This window comes from Anomaloglossus baeobatrachus, chromosome 6 (genome assembly GCF_048569485.1).
Source record: "Anomaloglossus baeobatrachus isolate aAnoBae1 chromosome 6, aAnoBae1.hap1, whole genome shotgun sequence".
Lineage (NCBI taxonomy): Eukaryota > Metazoa > Chordata > Amphibia > Anura > Aromobatidae > Anomaloglossus > Anomaloglossus baeobatrachus.
In genome coordinates, this window is record NC_134358.1 from 450,817,500 (window position 1) to 450,841,080 (window position 23,581).

General features: G+C 42.4%; 1 protein-coding gene across 3 annotated transcripts in view; it reads left to right on the forward strand.

Annotated features, from left to right (window-relative positions):
* Nucleotides 1–23,581, forward strand: part of NEK10 (NIMA related kinase 10) — a 368,787-nt gene that overhangs the window by 235,819 nt on the left and 109,387 nt on the right. For all 3 annotated transcript variants that reach the window (XM_075316653.1, XM_075316655.1, XM_075316654.1), the window contains 2 exons: nt 10,172–10,242; nt 17,952–18,165. In XM_075316653.1, coding sequence (XP_075172768.1) covers nt 10,172–10,242; nt 17,952–18,165 — 285 coding nt within the window. The remainder of the gene's footprint in view (nt 1–10,171; nt 10,243–17,951; nt 18,166–23,581) is intronic.

The window sequence follows — 23,581 nt, forward strand, 5'->3', positions numbered from 1 at the left end:
CTAAGGTATATTATATATATATATATATATATATATATATATATATATAGTATAGTATATATATATATAGTATATTCATGTTTTTGAATGGCCCAGTCAAATTACAGACTTACTGTAAATCCCATTGAGAATCTGTGGTAAGACTTGAAAATTGCTGTTTACAGACGTCTCCATCCATTCTCACTGAGCCTAAGCTATTTTACAAAAAAGATTGGGCAAAAACATCAGCTTCTAGATGTGCAAAACTTGTAGAGACATACCCCAAAAGACCTGCGGCAGTAATGGCAGCAAAATATGGTCCTATAAATTGACTCAGGGGCTGAATACAATATTTTTAAAATATTTAGAAAATCATGTATCATTTTCTTTTCGTTTTACAAATATTTGTTTTTTTTAGTGTTGGTATATCACATAATATTCCAATGAAATACATTTAAGTTTGTGGGTGCAACATGAAAAAATATGGAAAAGTTACAAATACTTTAAGGTATTTCTATTTTTTTATATAGGAATTCTGCTTTTTCCTTAATTTATGAGCCACTTGTTTCCCTCCCCCCTGCCTCCTGAACTCTCTTTTCATTTAATAAATATACATTAAAAGATTGACAAGGTCCCTTAGGGCAAACAGGTAACTATAAACTCCTGGGATGGTAAATAATACTGAAATGCTTGGGTCAAACAATGGTCAAAAACACCACATGGGATCATACATTCATACATACATTCACACACCCAGGATGCCACTAATAGAGATACTCCCAAAAAAACACAATAAACAAACAGAACATACAGAAAACAAAAAGATACGTTTTTTTCTTTCAAGGTGAATGGACAATGATCCTTCTTCCATAAAAACTAAAAATTAAAAGCTGAGGATAAAGAGCGCAAATAGGGTCTTACTAGATATTACAATAGCAGTGTGTAACAGTATACACTCACCTTATAAGGTTGTGAGGTTCACAACCACCAAGGAAGCATAAAAGACAATGGCGGCTGCCGCAGCCGCACGTGGAGCAATCTTCAGTGCTGGAGAGGAGAAGTGGGGGTTAATGCCACGCTATTGCCAAGAAGAGGAAAAAATTGTTGATTTGATAATAAAATGTTTTATTCCATAGGTCTATGCGTTTCAAGGCTCAAGACCCCTTCTGGACCAAAAAAGAAAAGTCAACAAACATTGATTGTTGATTTTTCTTTTTTGGTCCTGAAGAAGGGGTCTTGAGCTTTGAAACGTGGAGACCTATGGAATAAAACATATTTTTATCACATCAACAATTTTTTTCCTCTTCTTTGTGACAGTGCAGCATTAACCCCCACTTCTCCTCTCCAGCACTGATAAAAAACAAAAAAGAAAAACAATATACTCAAACACAAAATGATTCACAGTGACAATGGTCAGCATTCAATACATGGATTGAATATACAGATAATGAAATGGTCTCACCAACTCCAAGAGGAGCCCGGGTGCAGAGTGTTTCCAACCAAGACAGGGTCCACAGCTAGTAATAGGTCCAACTTTCCCTGAAAACTCCCGAGGATGCTAACATCTGTACTGCCTCCCAAAGACTCCTGTCCTTACAAGGACGATCCACAGCTAGCTATGCTAGACAGGACCCCTACAATGACCCTTTAATGACCCTTCATATGTTCCGACGAATTTTGTCACATTGACTCTTTAGGGGACACACTGTGATCTATAGAAAAGGTCCTCCAACCCAGGTAACACAGAGCCATACTGCTGTAAACCTATCCTTAGGTGATTGCATCATAGACCTTCTCATTCAGTCATCAGGGTGGCACTTTCTAGTGTTTCAGTCACAGCCCTCTTCATATTATTCACACCCATCACAGTCTGATTGATGATTGTGACTTGCCTGACGTCACGGCAATCTCCTAGTAAATCTTGCGCTGCACACTTACCATCAGCTCCCCAGGCATGTGTACTGAATCTGGATGTATGTCCCCAGCTTCATTTCATATATACGCATGCTCCAGAGCTGTTGGGAGTCAGTGGCTATGTGATGTTTTCCTTGTAAGCGACTCTGTTCCTGCCATTCTGTTTATGCTGTTGTGTTCCTGCCACTCTGCTTACACTGGTCTGTTCCTGCCACTCTGCTTAAACTGGTCTGTTCCTGCCACTCTGCTTACACTGGTCTGTTCCTGCCACTCTGCTTACACTGGTCTGTTCCTGCCACTCTGCTTACACTGGTCTGTTCCTGCCACTCTGCTTACACTGGTCTGTTCCTGCCACTCTGCTTACACTGGTCTCTTCCTGCCACTCTGCTTACACTGGTCTGTTCCTGCCACTCTGCTTAAACTGGTCTGTTCCTGCTACTCTGCTTACACTGGTCTGTTCCTGCCACTCTGCTTACACTGGTCTGTTTCTGCCACTCTGCTTACACTGGTCTGTTCCTGCCACTTTGCTTACACTGGTCTGTTCCTGCCACTCTGCTTACACTGGTCTGTTCCTGCCACTCTGCTTACACTGGTCTGTTCCTGCCACTCTGCTTACACTGGTCTGTTCCTGCCACTCTGCTTACACTGGTCTGTTCCTGCCACTCTGCTTACACTGGTCTGTTCCTGCCACTCTGCTTGCAAGTGCTGCCAAGAGGTGATGATGAGAAGAGGTTAAGCTTAGCTGGAAAAAAGAAATGTGCCCATACTTCCATTATTTGAAATAAAGATTCACACATTACCCCTTCACTTTTAAATTAATAGTGTTCCACAAAAGGGCTCCGGGTATAAGGATTCTATTAGATGTACAGTGCCTACAAGTAGTATTCAACCCCCTGCAGATTTAGCAGGTTTACACATTCGGAATTAACTTGGCATTGTGACATTTGGACTGTAGATCAGTCTGGAAGTGTGAAATGCACTGCAGCAAAAAAGAATGTTATTTCTTTTTTTATTTTATTTTTAAATTGTGAAAAGTTTATTCAGAGGGTCATTTATTATTCAACCCCTCAAACCACAAGAATTCTGTTTGGTTCCCCTAAAGTATTAAGAAGTATTTCAGGCACAAAGAACAATGAGCTTCACATGTTTGGATTAATTATCTCTTTTTCCAGCCTTTTCTGACTAATTAAGACCCTCCCCAAACTTGTGAACAGCACTCATACTTGGTCAACATGGGAAAGACAAAGAAGCATTCCAAGGCCATCAGAGACAAGATCGTAGAGGGTCGCAAGGCTGGCAAGGGGTACAAAACTCTTTCCAAGGAGTTGGGCCTACCTGTCTCCACTGTTGGCGGCATCATCCAGAAGTGGAAGGCTTATGGAACTACTGTTAGCCTTCCACGGCCTGGACAGCCTTTGAAAGTTTCCACCCCTGCCGAGGCCAGGCTTGTCCGAAGAGTCAAGGCTAACCCAAGGACAACAAGGAAGGAGCTTTGGGAAGATCTCATGGCAGTGGGGACATTGGAACGGAGACCATTGCGGTGGAGTACGTTACTTATGGTACTGACTGAAACCAATGTCCCCACTGCCATGAGATCTTCCCAAAGCTCCTTCTTTGTTGATGAGCCTGTAAGGTACCTTTACTTTCAAAGCGTCATGTCAAGGCTCGTCTACAGTTTGCTCATGATCACTTGGAGGACTGTGAGACAGACTGGTTCAAGGTTCTCTGGTCTGATGAGACCAAGATCGAGATCTTTGGTGCCAACCACACACGTAACGTTTGGAGACTGGATGGCACTGCATACGACCCCAAGAATACCATCCCTACAGTCAAGCATGGTGGTGGCAGCATCATGCTGTGGGGCTGGTTGTCAGCCAAGGGGCCTGGCCATCTGGTCCGCATCCATGGGAAGATGGATAGCATGGCCTACCTAGAGATTTTGGCCAAGAACCTCCGCTCCTCCATCAAGGATCTTAAGATGGGTCGTCATTTCATCTTCCAACAAGACAACGACCCAAAGCACACAGCCAAGAAAACCAAGGCCTGGTTCAAGAGGGAAAAAATCAAGGTGTTGCAGTGGCCTAGTCAGTCTCCTGACCTTAACCCAATTGAAAACTTGTGGAAGGAGCTCAAGATTAAAGTCCACATGAGACACCCAAAGAACCTAGATAACTTGGAGAAGATCTGCATGGAGGAGTGGGCCAAGATAACTCCAGAGACCTGTGCCGGCCTGATCAGGTCTTATAAAAGACGATTATTAGCTGTAATTGCAAACAAGGGTTATTCCACAAAATATTAAACCTAGGGGTTGAATAATAATTGACCCACACTTTTATGTTGAAAATTTATTAAAATTTAACTGAGCAACATAACTTGTTGTTTTGTAAGATTTATGCATCTGTTAATAAATCCTGCTCTTGTTTGAAGTTTGCAGGCTCTAACTTATTTGCATCTTATCAAACCTGCTACATCTGCAGGGGGTTGAATACTACTTGTAGGCACTGTATATAGTACATGTAATGTTGTTGCACAAAGCCCTTATCAGGAATTATATTTCTCTCTCTCTATATATATATATTGTATATACACTTCTGTTTGTATGTGTGTGTGTACAATTGAAACCAGAAGTTTACATACACATCAAAAAGGCACGTGCATGTTTTTCTCACTATCAGACATGAAATCAGAACAAACCTTTCCCGTTTTAGATCAATTAGGATTAACAAAATTATTTATATTTGCCAAATGCCAGAATAACGAGAGAGAGAATGTTTTAAGGCATTTTTATTGCTTTCTACAAAGTCAAAAGTTTACATACTCTAAGGGGTACTTTGCACGCTGCGACATCGCAAGCCGATGCTGCGATGTCGAGCGCATTTGTCCCTGCCCTCATCGCATCAGCGATATCTTGTGATTGCTGGCGTAGCGAACATTATCGCTACGTCGGCTTCACATCCACTCACCTGCCGTGCGATGTCGCTCTGGCTGGCGACCCGCCTCCTTCCTAAGGGGGCGGATCGTGCTGCGTCACATCGACGTTACACGGCAGGTGGCCAATAGCAGCGGAGGGGCGGATATGAGCAGGATGTAAACATCCCGCGCACCTCCTTCCTTCCCCATTGCAGCCGGGACGCAGGTAGGAGATGTTCCTCGCTCCTGCGGCTTCACACACAGCGATGTGTGTTGCCGCAGGAACGAGGAACTACATCGTACCTGTCACTGCACCGGCATTATGGAAATGTTGGACCCTACACCGATGATACGATAACGACGCTTTTGCGCTCGTTAATCATATCAAAAAGGATTTGCACACTACGATATCGACTGCGACGACGGATGTGCGTCACTTTCGATTTGACCCCACCGACATCGCACCTGCGATGTCGTAGTGTGCAAAGCCCGCCTAAGAGTAATATGCCTTTAAACAAAATGGGACAGCCTGTATGATGATGTGTTTTTGGAAGCTTCTGGTTTATTGGCAACATCTGAGTTAATTAGAGACACACCTGTGGATGTATTTTAATGTGAACCTGAAACACACTGCTTCTTTGTGTAGCATCCTAGGAAACTCAAAATAAATCAGCCAAGATCTCAAGAAGAGAATTGTGGACGTCCACAAGTCTTGTTCATCCTTGGGTGCAATTTCCAGATACCTGAAGGTGCCTCGTTCATCTGTACAAACAATTATACACAAGTACAAACAAGATGGGAATGGTCAGCCATCATACCGCTCAGGAAGGAGATGAATTCTGTGTAAAAGAGATGAGCGTTCTTTGGTTAGACTTTTTCAGGATTCCGGATTTTCCATTGAACTTTTTGGGTTTGTTGCCTTAGTCAACATTGCGTTTGCTGCTTCATGTTTATCATGTGGTTCCTGTCAGTCTGTGTATTTAAGTTGTGGTGCTTCATTCATGCCTTGCATGAGTATTTGTTTACTTACTTTGCTGCTCTGAGTATGCTACTCCCTGGACCTGGCTCCTATGACTGGTGTTGCTTCTACTTCTGGCTGTTAACGGCTGCACTCCTGGTTTCTGGATCTCTCTTGCTCCACCTGTTCCCAGCAAAGCTGCATGGTAGCAGTATCAATGGATATGCTGTGGTTTCCTGTCCTCTCCTCAGGTGGACTTGTCTCTACTCTGCTTCAAAGGACATGCTTCAAGAAGGGTCTCAAGTCTGCATACACTTATACTACGGTCTGCACCAGCACCACGTAAGACAGTACCTATTGCTAGTGTATACACTGTCCTGTAGACTTACCAGTGTATACAATGTCCTGTAGACTTTTGCTGTGCAATGTTGGCCATGTTACTGAGAACTGTTCGGGACTTGTTTAATCTGTGTATGAACTATTTCCAGATTTAAGGAGAGTCCTGCTATGAACCTGAACTGAATTATTGCTGCACTTCTACCATTTACTTGCACTTGCTTGGACTGATTTTATGTGAACTTTGCTGCTCTGTTGCTGCACCTGTGTGAATACAAACTTGATTAGAAAGTCCTGCTATGAACTTTAATAGACTTATTGCTTCACTTCAAACACTTACTTGCACTTGCTTGGATTGAATTTGTGTGAACCTTGCTGCACTGTTGTTGCACCTATGTGAACACAGACTTGTATGAAAACCAGTTTCGTTTCAGTTCAGCCCCACACCAGCAGAACAGAAGCAAAAGACTTTGTGACGATGCTGGTGGAAGCTGATAAAATTATGGCATTATCCACAGTGAAACGAGTACTGTATCAGCATGGGCTGAAAAGCCACTCTGCCAGGAAGAAGCCATAACTCCAAAAGAAACATATAAAATCCAGATTAATGTTTGCAAATGCACACAGGAACAAAGACCTTCATTTTTAGAGACACATCCTGTGGTTTGACGAAACTAAAATTGAACTCTTTGGCCATAATGACCATCGTTACATTTGGAGGAAAAAGGAAGAAGCTTTGTAGCCTAAGAACACCATCCCAACTGTGAAACACGGGGGTTGCAGCATAATATTATGGTGTTGTTTTGCAGCAGGGGGGACTGGTGCACTTCACAAAATAGATGGCATCATGAGGAAGGATTATGTGGCAATACTGTAGCAACATATCAAGACATCAGCCAGGAGCTTAAAGCTTGGGTGGAAATGGGTCTTCCAAATGGACAATGACACGAAGCATACTGCCAAACTGGTTACAAAGTGGCTTAAGGATAACAAAGTCAATGCTTTGGAGTGGCTATCACATAGTCCTGATCTCAATCCTATTGAAAATTTATGGGCAAAGCTGTAAGGGCAGGTGCGAGCAAGGTGACCTACAAACATGACTCAGTGACTCCAGTTCTGTCAGGTGGAAATGGGCCCAAATTCCTACCAATTATTGTGAGAAGCTTATGGAAAGATATCCAAAACGTTTGACCCAAGTCACATAGTTTAAGGGTAATGGTACTAAATGTTAATGACATGTATATAAACTTTTCACTTTGCAGAAAGTAATAAAAATTATTCTGGTATTTGACAAATAATAAATTTGGTAATCCTATTTGACCTAAAGCGAGAAAGGTTTATTCTGATGTCATGTCAGATAGTGAGAAAAACATGCATATGTGTCTTTTTAGATAGTGTCTGGAAACTTCTGGATTCAACTGTATATACAGAGTATAAAATATATATATATATATATATATATATATGAGCATCTCTGGGAACTCCTTCAAGACTGTTGGAAGACCATTTCCGGTGACTACCTCTTGAAGCTCATCAAGAGAATGCCAAGAGTGTGCATAGCAGTAATCAAAGCAAAAGGTGGCTACTTTGAAGAACCTAGAATATAAGACATATTTTCAGTTGTTTCACACTTTTTTGTTAAGTATTTCATTGCACATGTGTTAATTCATAGATTTGATGCCTTCATGTGAGTCATGAAAATAAAGAAAACTCTTTGAAAGAGAAGGTGTGCCCAAACCTTTGGTCTATATATCTATATCTATAGATATATATATATATATATGTATATAATTGCCTTATTCTGTCTGTCTGTCTGTCTTGCTCCTTACAGTGACAACCGTCGGATTGGCCGCTGGGCTCGGCCTGGCCCCGCCCCTCCACACGGATTGGCCGCTCGGCTCGGCCTGGCCCCGCCCCCCGCATTGATTAACCGGTTGTCCAGGCCCCGCCCCAGCATGCGATGCCCGCTAGGCCACGCCCCCCACACGCGATGCCCACTAGGCTCGCCCCCACACACGATGCCCGCTAGGCCACGCCCCTCCACGCAATGCCCACTAGGCCACGCCCCCGCACGCGATGCCCACTAGGCCACGCCCCGCATGCGATGCCCGCTAGGCCATGCCCCGCACGCGATGTCCGCTAGGCCATGTCCCCCGCACGAGATGCCCGCTAGGCCACGCCCCCCGCATGTGATGTCTGCTAGGCCACGCCCCATCACATGATGCCCCCTACGCCACGCCCCCTCACATTATGCCCGCTAGGCCAAGCCCCATCACATTATGCCCGCTAGGCCACGCCCCCTAACACTATGCCCGCTAGGCCACACACCCCTCACACTATGCCCACTCGGCCACGCCCCCCACACTTGTTGAGCACCTGTACACCTCCCCCCCAGGACAACTCCTCCCATTATACTCCTCTTTCCCCAGGACTACTCCTCCCATTATACTTCTCCTATTATAATCCTCCTATTATACTCCTCTCTGAGGGGTGCGCAGCATGGGGGATGGCGCACGATGGGGAGTGCAGCATGGGGGATGGTGCACGATGGAGGGTGCAGCATGGGGGGTGGACCACGATAGGGGGGTGCCCAAAATGGGTGGATGAAACACGATGGGGGGTGCGCAGCATGGGGGATGGAGCACGATGGGGGGTGCCCAGAATGGGGGGATGAAACACGATGGGGGGTGCGCAGCATGGGGGATGGAGCACGATGGGGGGTGCGCAGCATGGGGGATGGAGCACGATGGGGGGTGCAGCATGGGGGGTGTACCACGATGGGGGGTGCCCAGAATGGGGGGATGAAACACGATGGGGGGTGCGCAGCATGGGGGATGGAGCACGATGGGGGTGCGCAGCATGGGGGATGGAGCACGATGGGGGATGCAGCATGGGGGGCGCAGCATGAGGGGTGGACCACGATGGGGGGTGCACACCTCCCCCCAAAACACACACACACCGCCACACATGCACCGCACAACACACCACACACACACTGGGAACCACAAACACCGCCCTACACAGACACCCACACACACACAGACAATGCTGCACACACACAACACACAAACGCCGCGGCACACACAAATAAATGCACATACTGCGCAACACACACATTGCACAAAACATACCTCCCCCAAAACACACACACACCCCACACACACACACCCACACAAACCGCGCAACACACACAGAACCACACACACACAACGCTACAGACACACAGCGCTCCACAAACAATGCAACACACAACGCAACACACAAACAACACCGCTCTCACACCCCCCCCAGACAACACCCAGAACATTTACAGCGCCCTACACAAACACTTGGCAACTACACACAACAACATCTATATATATAACAAAAATCATACATTAACTACACAATACGTAAATTCTAGAATACCCGATGCATTAGAATCGGGCCACCTTCTAGTATATAAATATATATATATATATATGTTTTTTACACTTGCATAAATTGATTGGAGACACGTGCAGTGAAAAATCACTGATGTGTGAGCAGACCCATTCATTATAATGGGTCTGTGTATGTCAGTGATTCTGGTACGTTTAAAAAAAAGCACAAACGTACCAGAATCACTGACGTGTGAAAGGGGCCTAACTTAGTATTAGTTCAAGAGTGTTCATATTTATGCAGCCATATTATTTTAGTTCGTAGCTTTTCTTTTTCCACCTGAAATGATTTTTTATTCTCATTAGATTTGTACCCATTATAAGTTACAATAAAGGTGGAAAAAGCTCTGAAATTATTCTTGTTTGTATGATTTTTTTTACATGATTATTAATAGTGGTGTTTAGATTTTCTTCATATACAGTGGCTACAAAGGGTCCCAGAATTCCTGCATTATGTTCTGACATTTCTAGCTGCAGTATATTTCAGTTAATCCAGGGTAACTGATTGCATATACTTTGACCTTATTAAATGTTTGAACATATTTGTTTTAACTTCTTTTCAAAAAGTCTGATGTGCTGTTCATTCTGATACTTGAAACCATCCAATAGACTGTATGAAAGGTAGAGTACAGTCATGTATTTCTTTTTATTGTAGATAGTAGAAGCTGTGTATGTTCCTGTCCCTGATGGATTGTATTCAGAAAAAGTTTCAAATACAATTAAGAGGTAATTTAGTTAATTGCTTACAATTTTCTTTTTTGCTTACAAAGAAATAAAGTGGTAGTCTGACACTGCAAGCAATATTCAGTTTTAATTGAAGGGATAAAAGGATGTTTTACTTTTAAGAAAGTAAAGCTTAATCATTTTATAATGAAAATGTATTCACCTTTTATAATTTACTTTTTGTTTTCATTTCGTATCACTTTGAATACCTCGGTTTAGTTTTAGTGACACAAATCATCCATTTTTTATGTCCACAGTGTAAAACTAACCCAAATCATATCGTAGATGTCTGATACAGCTTATTGTCTTAAGTAGAGCTCTTTCTTGTGATGAGTTGCTGAATACTTACATTTACTTATAGCGAGCTGAGATTTTGGAAAGAGTGGGGAACTGAAACAAAGTATTGTAATGGCTATGATACCTTGACGTAGAAAAATTAGTTTTAATTAACTTAGTGGTTATCTTTGGTTAACCGAGGTTTCACATTTCAAGCTGAAGTCTCAGTCCTGTTATTTATTGTCACACTCACTGAATTTAATTTTGCATCTTTCTTCCGGTTTTAGACCTTTCTTTATTGGACAGGTCAATTCTAATATAATATGCTGGATGTAAGGTCTGTGTATTTAGGATTTTGTTATATTCATGTATCAGCACAGCTTTATTCCTAGAATGATTTCCTCTTCTACATCCTTGAGGGATATATCCTTTGTGGCGAGACGCTGATGATTAGGAAAGTGTCTCATAGAGAACTCTTAGCCGATCAAGTGCTCCTGTCTATGTGAGCCAAACGATCAGCCAAGGCATTGATTGGTCGATAATCATTGTATGGGTATGGTGAGTTTTACGCTAGGAGAAGGAAAACAAAGCACAGAAATTAGACTTATCAGCAGCCCCTCGTACATGTTGACCTGATTTATCTGTGGGTAGGGGGCATTGTGATTTGGGAGAACATATTTCCCTGGACTTATTTTGGGTGGGAGCCACTTCACTGTTCCACAGCCTTTGTTTAACTAATAACTTGAATACACCCTATATTTCCATTAATAGATAACAAACCTGAGTGGGGACTTGGTATTTTTTTGTGGATTCAGTTGAAGCTTTTATTGGGTTACTGGGAACAATTTACATAAAATTTTGGATCACACTTATCTTGTGCTCTACACTGAGCTTTTTCACCTGGGTTTCCATCTAATTCTCCCAATGACATAATTCAGAAGAAATCCACAAGGAACTTATTCACTATAATGAAGCAGCAGCATTATTCTGGACTCCATCTGGACTCTGTTCAGTGGTGTGCTTCTTTTCAGAGGTGCAGAGAACTGTGGTCAACCAGTCTTTTATGAATTTTTAAACAGACGGACATCGCTGGGATTATGGGATAGAGTCCAGGGACAGACCACCATTCCTAGGTTGACCCTTCGGCCATTATTCGGTGTCGCATTTTGCAGATCGGACCTCCTTCTGATAAGCAGTTTGATGCTGCTGTCGCTATTGACAATGGCATCAGAGGGCTAGCACCGATTGTGGTTGTTACTGCATGGTGTCAGCTATAATATATAGCTGACATGCGCAGATGATTTCACCAGCTCTGCTTGTGAGGCAGTGTAACCATAGCACTGTTCATGTATGGTGGATGTTGTGAAGGGGTTAAATTGATTGAAAACAGGGCCCTCCTCATATTATTGGTAATCGCTAGGGTCTCTACATATAATTTCAGCTTTTTATCAAAGGAAATATTTAGTCATGCACTACCATACATATCTATCTATATATAGATAGAAATCTATCTATCTATGTATATATATGTATATATATATATATATATATATATATATATACAGTACAGACCAAACGTTTGGACACACCTTCTCATCTCTAGAATAACTATTAAGAGGAGACTTTGTGCAGCAGGCCTTCATGGTAAAATAGCTGCTAGGAAACCACTGCTAAGGACAGGCAACAAGCAGAAGAGACTTGTTTGGGCTAAAGAACACAAAGAATGGACATTACACGAGTGGAAATCTGTGCTTTGGTCTGATGAGTCCAAATTTGAGCTCTTTGGATCCAACCACCGTGTCTTTGTAGAAAAGGTGAACAGATGGACTCTACATGCCTGGTTCCCACCGTGAAGCATGGAGGAGGTGTGATGGCGTGGGGATGCTTTGCTGGTGACACTATTGGGGATTTATTCAAATTGAAGGCATACTGAACCAGCATGGCTACCACAGCATCTTGCAGCAGCATGCTATTCCATCCGGTTTGCGTTTAGTTGGACCATCATTTATTTTTCAACAGGACAATGACCCCAAACACACCTCCAGGATGTGTAAGGGCTATTTGACTAAGAAGGAGAGCGATGGGGTGCTACGCCAGATGACCTGGCCTCCACAGTCACCAGACCTGAACCCAATCAAGATGGTTTGGGGTGAGCTGGACCACAGAGTGAAGGCAAAAGGGCCAACAAGTGCTAAGCATCTCTGGGAACTCCTATAAGACTTTTGGAAGACCATTTCTGGTGACTACTTCTTGAAGCTCATCAAGAGAATGCCAAGAGTGTGCAAAGCAGTAATCAAAGCAAAAGGTGGCTACTTTGAAGAACCTAGAATATAAGACATATTTTCAGTGGTTTCACACTTTTTTAAGTATTTCATTCCCCATTTTAATTCATAGTTTTGATGCCTTCAATGTCAATCTACAATTTTTAGAGTCATGAAAATAAAGAAAACTCTTTGAATGAGAAGGTGTGTTCAAATTTTTGGTCTGTACTGTATATATATATATATATACACACACACACACACACACACCGTATTTTTCGCTTTAAAAGACGCACCGGATTATAAGACACACCCCAAAATTAGACATAAAAAAGGTAAAAAAAAGAAAAATGGGGTCCGTCTTATAATCCGGTTTTCTCTTACCGGAGGGGGGCAGCAGTGGTGGTGAAGCGGGGTCACAGGAGGCAGAGGTTGTGCTGGCAGGCATGGCGGGTCAGTGGCAGCGGGGTCCGTGGTGGTAGGTGCCGTCCGTGGTGGCAGGTGCGGTGGCGTCCGGGGTGGCAGGAGCCAGGGGGCCCGTGGTGGCAGGAGCCGCGAAGCCCGTGGTGGTGGCGGCAGCAGCAGCGTCGGCGGGTGAGTCATGCAGCAGGCCGGTGCATTGAGTGTCCCAGTGTTCGCTGTCCCGGTTCAAATAATGGCGCCTGCGCAGATGGAGCTCTCATCCAAGGGCTCCATCTGTGCACGCGCTGACTCCCGGGGGAGCGCGTGCGCAGATGGAGCTCTCATTCACAGGCACCCGACCGCCGCCCGCACACAGCACCCGGCCGCTGCCTGCACACAGCACCTGGCCGCCGGCCACTGCCCGCACACAGCACCCGGCCGCTGCTCGCACACAGCACCCAGCCGCCGCCCGCACAAAGCACCCAGCCGCCGCCCGCACACAGCACCCGGCCGCTGCCCGCACACAGCACCCGGCCGCTGCCCACACACAGCACCCGGCCGCTGCCCGCACACAGCACCTGGCCGCCGCCCACACACAGCACCTGGCCGCCGGCCGCAGCCCGCACACAGCACCCGACTGCCGCCCGCACGCAGCCACGGGTACCCGGCTGCCACCGCACGCAAGCACAGGTACCCGGCCGCTTGTATGCAGCCACAGGCACCCGCCCACCCGATCACCGCACAGACAGGACCCCCAGGTACCGCTATATTCGCTTTATAAGACGCACCCCCCATTTTCCTCTCAAATTTGGGAGGAAAAGTGCGTCTTATAAAGCAAAAAATACGGTATATATATATATATATATATATATATATATATATATATATATATATATATATATATACGAGGTGCTGCTGGTAAGTCTTTGACTTTATCCAGAAAAAAACAAGATAGTATGATGAAACTTTACATTTATTCCATATACCCTCCACTGATGTCAACACGCTTCTTACATCGGTATTCCAAGTTTTGTAAGCCTAGCAAAAAGAAGGATTTCAAACCAGACATCCGTAGCAGCCATGGTATCAGAAATGGTGTGAAATTTGGTACCCTTGTGGTGTTTCTTCAGGTTTGGAAGCAGATGATACTCAGAAGGAGCTAGATCTGGTGAATAAGGTGGATGGTCAAATAACTGGAAGCTCAGCTCTGCCAGTTTTGCCATGGTTGCTTGTGCAGAGTGAGCGGAGGTGTTATCTTGCAGGGACAAGATTCCTTTGGACAGCTTGTCACGCCTTTTTGGCCTTCAGAGCTGCCTTCAATTGGTCTAAAAGTTCAATGTAATAGCTTGCATTGATGGTGGAACCCTTTTGAAGGTAGTCCACTAGCAGCACACCCTCCTTATCCCAGGACACAGACGTCATCACCTTAGTGGCTGATTTTTGCACCCTGAACTTCTTTGGACGAGGAGAACAACTGTGCCTTTCACTCTTTTGACTGTTCCTTGTTTTCAGGGTCATACAAATATATCCAAGTCTCATCCATAGTAACCAGTCGATCCAGGAAGTTCTTATCAGTCCAGAAATGCTGATAAATGGAAGCTTTCACTCGCATGCTTCTCTGATCTGTTGACAAACATTTGGGGACCCACTTTGCAGATAGCTTCCTCATATCCAAATGTTCATGGATAATGACACAAACATGTTCACGGGAAATCCCCATGTTGTCTGCTATTGCTTTAGCTGAAATTCAGTGATTCTCCAGTATGAGGTTGTGCACAGCATTGACGATATCCAGAACAACAACCACTCTCGGTCGTCTGGTCGTCCAGGACATTGCTCATCATTGGTGCTGAAGTGGCCCGTTTTAAATTTGGCAAGACAGATCTTAACTGTGGAATATTAAGGGCATTGATCCCCAATGTCTGTAATATATCACCATGAATATCCTTCAGGAACTTTCCTTGCAGAAACAAAAATGTTATCACTCCTCTTCTCTCAGTTGCTATGAATATCACATTAGACGCCACCATTTTGCTTTCCCGCGTGCGTAGAACACTGTTGCCATGAGCAACAAACACAAAATTTTGAAAACATATATTAGACGCATAAGGCTTTCATGTTATGTAACATTTGTTACCATAGAAACAAAAAAAAAGTCACAAAGCCAAAGACTTATCAGCAGCCCCTCGTATATACAGTATATATACACTGTGTGCAGAATTAATAGGCAAATGAGTATTTTGATCACATGATAATTTTTATACATGTCCTACTCCAAACTGTATAGGCTTGAGAGCCAACTACCAATTAAGTAAATCAGGTGATGTGCATCTCTGTAATAAGTAGGGGTGTGGTATAATGACATCAACACCCTATGTAAGGTGTGATTAATTATTAGTCAACTTCCTTTCCTTTGGCAAAAAGGATCAGAAGAAAGATTTGACAAGCTCTGAAAAGTCCAAAATTGTGAGATGTCTTGCAGAGGGATGCAATAGTCTTGAAATTGCCAAAGTTTTCAAGCGTGATCACCGAACAATCAAGCGTTTCATGGCAAATAGCCAACAGGGTCGCAAGAAGTGTGTTGGGCAAAAAAGGCCCAAAATAATTGCCCATGATTGAGGAAAATCAAGTGTGAAGCTGCCAAGATGCCATTTGCCACCAGTATGGCCATATTTCAGAGCTGCAACGTTACTGAAGTATCAAAAAGCACAAGATGTGCCATACTCAGGGACATGGCCAAGGTAAGGAAGGCTGAAAACGACCACCTTTGAAGAAGAAACATAAGAGAAAATGTCAAGACTGGGCCAAGAATTATCTTTAGACTGATTTTTCAAAGGTTTTATGGACTGATGAAATGAGAGTGACTCTTGATGGGCCAGATGGATGGGCCAGAGGCTGATGAGTAAAGGGCAGAGAGCTCCACTCCGACACAAACGCCAGCAAGGTGGAGGTGGGGTACTGGTATGGGCTGGTATCATCAAAGATTAACTTGTGGGACCTTTTCGGGTTGAGGATAGAGTGAAGCTCAACTCCCAGACCTACTGCCAGTTTCTGGAAGACAACTTCTTCAAGCAGTGGTACAGGAAGAAGTCGATATCGTTCAAGAAAAACATGATTTTCATGCAGGACAATGCTCCATCACATGCATTCAACTACTCCACAGCGTGGCTGGCCAGTAAAGGTGTAAAAGATGAAAAAATAATGACATGGCCCCCTTGTTCACCTGATCTGAACTCCATAGAGAACCTGTGGTCCCTCATAAAATGTAAGATCTACAGGGAGGCAAAACGGTACACCTCTCGGAACAGTGTCTGGGAGGCTGTGGTGGCTGCTGCACACAATGTTGATTGTAAAAGATCAAGCAACCGACAGAATCTATGGATGGTAGGCTGTTGAGTGTCATCATAAAAAAAGGTGGCTATATTGGTCACTTATTTTTTGGGGTTTTCTTTTTGCATGTCAGAAATGTTTATTTCTAAATTTTGTGCAGTTATATTGTTTTACCTGGTGAAAATAAACAAGTGAGATGGAAATATATTTGGTTTTTATTAAGTTGCCTAATAATTCTACACAGTAATAGTTACCTGCACAAACAGATATCCTCCTAAGATAGCCAAATCTAAAAACCCCACTCAAACTTCCAAAAATATTAAGCTTTGATATTTGGTTTATTGAGAACATAGTTGTTGATCAATAATAAAAAAAATCCTCTAAAATGCAACTTGCCTAATAATTTTGCATACAATATATATATATATATATATATATATATATGCACAGTCCACCGGTAAGTGCTCACGTTCTGCAATACGTTCAAACACGGGCAGATATACTTCCACATCATTGTCATTTTAAGTAAAGTTTTTTGTACGCCTTTCTGCGCACTGGCAGCACTTTGTGCACGGTACTCCGTGTCTCGAGGCTGTCGAACCAAGGCCTCCTTTATTGCATTTAATTGCTATTGCTGAATTTGATGCTGCTGCTCGAGCGTCTGGAAGTAAGTATTGGTCTGCTGCTGTTGGACATTGGCCTGCAGCAACTGTTTCACTAGCTCCTCCTTATTGCTAGTCTCTTGGCTCTTCAGCAGCACAGGAGCTTTCAGTCAGGACATTAACAAGAGACAATGCACACAGAGTGGTTTATCTGCAGTCACAGTCCAACAGCCACTAGGGCCCGCATTCGAGACACCATTTGTAAGACAGGGGATAGATATAGCTCAGCTTTGATCTTTGCTTTGGTCCAAGCTAGTGGCTATGGATTCACAGATGACAGCGGCAGACTGGCAGGTATAGCCATGGCCGTGTTCTTTTGTGTACACTTAGCTGTCAGTGTTACACATGCAAAAACAGGAAAATAAATGTCATTAACTAACAACAGAATGCTAACTACAAAATAAACCTATGCAACAAAAAAAACAGTATTCTCTTACTGTGTTGGTTCCTCAGCACAGCAAGCGGAGGTATGGAGTCTCAGCACCAGCAGCCTTCAGCCTGGACTGCTCTCCTCATCAGACTCCGACTAATTGCTGAGCCAGATGCATGGGCTGACCGCTCCACAATCAGTACATGGAGGCATATGAAATGAACCAAGGGGAAACATACCTGTTCTCTAGTACTTCTCACAATATATATTTTATATATATGTATATATATATATATATATATATATATATATATATATATATATATTTGCTTTTTGCATTTAACAAAATATGAGCAACATCTCAAAATCTATTTACTGCACGCATCTCTAACCTAGCATACTTTCCCACAGGTGCTTGACCTCAGACGCAGATCTTCGTCCTGACATAGTGGAAGTTTGCGCCCTAATTTCAGATGTCATGATGAGATACATGGACAGCTTATCCTCTTGTCAGATTGCCCTGGAGAAAAAGCTGGAGAGAGAGAGAAAGCGAGCACAAAAATATTTCATCGAGGCTAACAAAAATACTGTGAAATATGGTCATCGCCATGCATCACTACCTTATGTGAGTATAAATGTGTTTGTGGTTAATTGTCATTCTAATGTACTATCCAAATATATTCATAAACAATACGTTTATATTACTATTATGTGTACATAAGTTTTGTGATGCTTTTTAGGACTTTAAAAGAGTAGAAAACTATGAAAGACCCATTGCTTAGCCATTCCTTTATTATTAATCATTATACAGTTTCATTTAAATTATGACAATTACTTTCTATGTAATAGAAAACTGTCCCTTGAGTTAATTTACAATCCTATTGCTCTGGCTTCATCCTAACTATATTGCGGCTGGTATAAGGAAATGATGAGGTTTGTCTGTGAGACTTGTCAAGTTTTTTTTTGCATTGTACTCACTGACTTCAGGCTCTACCAACCTCCTAATATTACAGAAATGCCGATGCTCCTGTCTCATGAAAATGGTGTAAAAAATGAAAGTTTTATTTCATGTTCAAACAATATATGTGTAATATAGGACATTCGATGTTTTGTCTAACAAGTACCCTTTTTATAATATGTGATCAAAGTATACCTGTCATATGAAAAAACACTATTAATCTGCAGATATAGGGTTAATCTGCAGGTAATAGCATTTTCAACCTGCCCGATCTTCCACATGGCGCTGAAATTTATCTCTTATCCTAAATTGTTGATTGCAAGAGTTCCAATTACTGGGGCACCAGAGCTTCCCACAGAGACCCTTTCTCAGGATCAGCAGGATCTTGGAGATATTTGCTAACTTTTAAACTCGATACAAACGCTTTAAGAAATAACAGTGAGTAATATTCATAGCCACTCACCATGTTTAATGGCCATTTAACACGAAAGGGGTTTCAATAACCTATATGATAGGAACCAACAGAGCTGCAATGAGGTTCACTCCCCACATATCGTAATTATGAAGTCTCACACAAATGGGCACACAGTAATCACACGTAGTTAACTGAAAAAGAATCTATCAGCAGAATTTCTCCCCAAAATTATTTATATGCACATGTAGCTCTTTTAAAGACAAGTCCAGCAATCTTTTTATATGGCAGTCCATTCCCTCATTCCTGAGAAATCAGCTTTTTAATTAACATGCAAATGAGGCTGCAGATCTGACGCCCCTGTCACTCCAGTTCTATTATGTGAGACTTCAGGTAAATGAGCAGGCAGTAAAGCAGAAGTAAGCACCACTGAGCAGGGAATAGAGCTGGAGTGACAGAGGCTTCAGAGCTGCACCCTCATGTGCATATCAATTGAAATGCTGATTTCTCTTTAATGGAGGAAGGGTCTGCCCACATAAAGATATTGCTAGACTTCGGGTGTGAAACATGGCCTCCACCATACCCTCTCCTATAAAATATTGCCTCCTCACTGTACGCATTCATGAACCAATACCTGCTACTGTTTGCCCGTATTAACTATAACTGCCAAATTGGTTGCCCTTATTAGTTATGATCACCAACCTGTCTTTATCTTAAGTGTTCCCATTACGCTGCCTCTTTTCATTCTGTCTCCACATACTTATCCTTCATAGTGTCCCCTCACACATTACTCATCCCATACTATTCCTTCACACTTTTATCCCCCATACTATCCTCTCACAAATTTCTCCCCTTATGCTATCTCATCATACTCCCCTATACTGTTGCTGCACCCTCCCTGCTATACTGTCACCTCTCACTTTTCTACTTTTGTCATCATACTATCCCCTCATGCTTTTCAGCCCTATACTGTCCACTCATATTTTTCTCCCTCCTTACTGTCCCTTTAACTGTTCTCCCCTAATACTGTTCCAAAACATTTTTCACCCCATGCTGTTCCCTCACACTTTTCTACCCCATACTCATACTATCCCTTCATGCTTTAGTCTTCTTCATATTATCCCCTCACAATTTTCTCTCGATATTGCCCCCCAAAACTCCTTTGCATCTTCAGCTCTGTTCAATCGCTTACCTTATTAGCAGCAGATCTCCTCTACTGCAACGCTAGATTATCACCTGATCATGTCACCTGAAAACATTACTGACCTCACCCTGACCCTGAAGGTGTGACGGCCAAGTCTTGCATTGTACTCATGCCTGGAAGACAGGAGAACAATTGAATTCAGGGAACCAGAGCCTGACTTGTTCTTTTTGAGAAAAGATTAAGGCTATGTGCGCACAGTGCGTTTTTGCGCGTTTTTCGGGTGCGTTTTTGGCCTCAAAACTGCAGGACTTTGCTTCCCCAGCAAAGTCTATGAGTTTTCATTTTTGCTGTCCGCACACATCTGCTTTTTTTACCTGCGTTTTTGAGTTAAAAAAAAAAAATGGACATGTCAGTTCTTTCCTGCGTTTTTCTGCGTTTTCCCCCCATGCAATGCATTGGAAAAACGCAGCAAAACGCAGAGATCAAAAACGCAGCAAAACGCAGCCAAAAACGCACCAAGTCGCGGCAAAAACGCATGCTTTTTTTATGCATTTTTTCGACGCAGTTGCATTTTTGTGCGTTTTTAGCGGCCAAAAACGCACAAAAACGCAGCGTCAAAAAGACGCAGTGTGCGAACCTAGCCTAATCCCACTCCCGGGGGAAGACAAAATGCTGCTGTCTGGGAGATCCCTTTTACTGCTGCATTATGTGGTCTGATTATGCACCCTGCTGTGTCGGAAGCTAATGCCTTACCTGCCTTCTCCAGATACACCATTGGTTAAAACTGAGAATATAGAATTGGAATGATCAAACCAACTATTATATCAACCCTTCCAGTACAGTGATATCATATCAGATTCCCATAATAACTTTTTATAAAGTAGATAGAATAACTATTACAAATATACCCAATAGCACCTAATCATTCTTCCTCGTGATTACAGGGTGATCTAGAATTTGTCAAAGAAATGTGTGCACACTAACATTATCTTTTGTAAAATCCGCTTAATATCTGACTACATGAATTAGGGATACCCAACCTTGCAGATACGTGGATTTATGAAATATTCAGAAGACCTACTACACTAGGCCATGAAATATTCCAATAAAACATTTTTTTTGCAAATCTCTTTTTACCTTCTTATTCTTATATGATGCTTTTTGAATATTCTTTTTGATAGTGTTGAATGCCTCACAATCGTATGTATCATCAGTGTGTCCCTATTTACAGATCCACCAAAAGGCCCATATTACCAGTGCCATATGGGTACCCAATTTATAGCACTGTCTTAAGAAATTCCTCATTAATATTGGTAGCTATAGAAAGAGTAAAAGTGTCAGCTACAGATTACCAAAGAAAACTAAAGGAGTGGATACCAGAACACCACTGACAGACATACTGTATAAAACACACACTAATAATGATAGCATATAAAAAAATATTTCCTGTTACACCCACAAACACAAACTTAAATGTATTTTATTGGCATTTTATGCGATATGCCAACACAAAGTAGCGAGTATTTGTGAAATGTAAAGGAAATGAGAACTGGTTTCCTAAATATGTAAAACAATATAAATCTGAAAATTATGAGGTGCATTTTTATTCAGCCCCCATGAGTCAATACCATTCCCTGCAATTACTACTGCCCATTTTTGGTGGTATGTCTCTACCAGATTTGAACATCTAGAACCAGATATTTCGGTTGGTTTATCACTTAAAACCCTTATTAAATACATTCAAATTTGTAGGTGTAACATGAAAAAATGTGTAAAAGGTCAAGGGGTATGAATACTTTTCAGGGCACTGTAAAGGATAAAATTATTCTTTTGACATCAGCTGCCATTACACTTCAATAATATGTTTAATTGTGTTAGGAAGCAATTTTACTTGGCTTTTATGCTCTGTTCTCTGCAAAACATATTTATTTTTTTTTCTATTAATGTTGTCATATTTTCATTTTCTTTTTGAATAACGATTGTTTTTTTTAAATAAAATAGAAAAACACACCTGCTTGTTCATATTTCTTGAAAATTGTCTTATATTCTCAAATATTTCTTCTGCCAAGTTTTTTTTTTCAGCTTTTTTCCTTATTGTTGTGTAGCATGAGTCACTTCTTAGCTCTAACCTGTCCGTACCAGTTGTGATAAATGATGTAATTTGTTAGTAAATATGGCATATGACCTGCACACCATATTTTAAAGAGTATACCCATTTTTGTGTCATACGGCACTCGATTCATGACCCCTCATGTTCCTGAGCTGCATGACTACTGTTCCGCCAGAGGGATAAGTGCTACACTATATACCGTAAGAACTAGAAATTGAAAAGGTTATTACAAAAACCTCTCACTTCCATCACGAGTCTCCTCTTTCCACATCATATTTCATAACACATTTTTGCAATTTGAGATTTCACAGAATTCTAAAATTTAAGGCGCTTGGCAGGAGAAAACATTATTGCATAAATTTATGTCTATTCTCTAAATTGTGTGCGATCGTGATTAATAAATTATATTACAATAATCAATAAAGATACACTTATACAAATAAGTTTGGTTTCTTTGTTTTCACATACAGCATTTTTCTAAATACACCACTGCAATTTTTGGTGGAGATTTTTAAGGCAGATCCATATGTAAATCCGGCAATGAAGATAAGGGCGGCGTCACACGCTACGATATATTGGGCGATATGTCATCGGGGTCACGTATTCCGTGACGCACATCCGGCATCGTTAGAGATATCGTAGCGTGTGACAGCTACGAACGACTGTGAACAAGCAAAAATACCTTAACGTTGCTCGTTGACACGTCGTTCATTTTCATAAAGTCGTTCCTCCTTCTGTGCGCCAGTTGTTCGCCGTTCCTGAGGCAGCACACATTGCTCCGTGTGACATCCCAGGAACGACGAACACAGCTTACCTGCTTCCCGCTAGCAATGCGGAAGGAAGGAGGTGGGCGGGACGCTTCTATTGGGCGGCCGCTGTGTGATGTTGCTGTGATGCCGAATGTCCCTCCCCTTCAGGAAGAGGATGTTCGCCGCCCACAGTGAGGTCATTCGGGAGGTAAGTACGTGTGACGGGGGTAAACAACTTTGTGCACCACGGGCAGCAAATTGCCTGTGACGCACAAATGACGGGGGCATGCGATCGCACGATATATCGTCCCGTGTAACACCGCCCTTAGTCAATCCTCTAAATTTCCCATTCCTTTTCAATTTTGTTTCTGGCTTTGGCACAAAATAACTGCTGAAGGCAAAAATGCTATGTGTGAAATTACCAAAATTGTAATGATTTCTAGCAAACGAGAACCTTGAAAAGAGTATTTGTGGAAGAGGACACAGACCTGTTGTCTATGTAGTGTGCAGCTCATTGTACCATTATTCCTGATTCTAAGCACATTTACTGAGCATGAAAATTACATTTTACATTCAGTAAATAAAGAATAGATGTCAGTAACATTTGGCACTTTCCTGACATTGATAACATTCTTAGCATAGCATAGCAAAATAAGTCGTTGGACAAT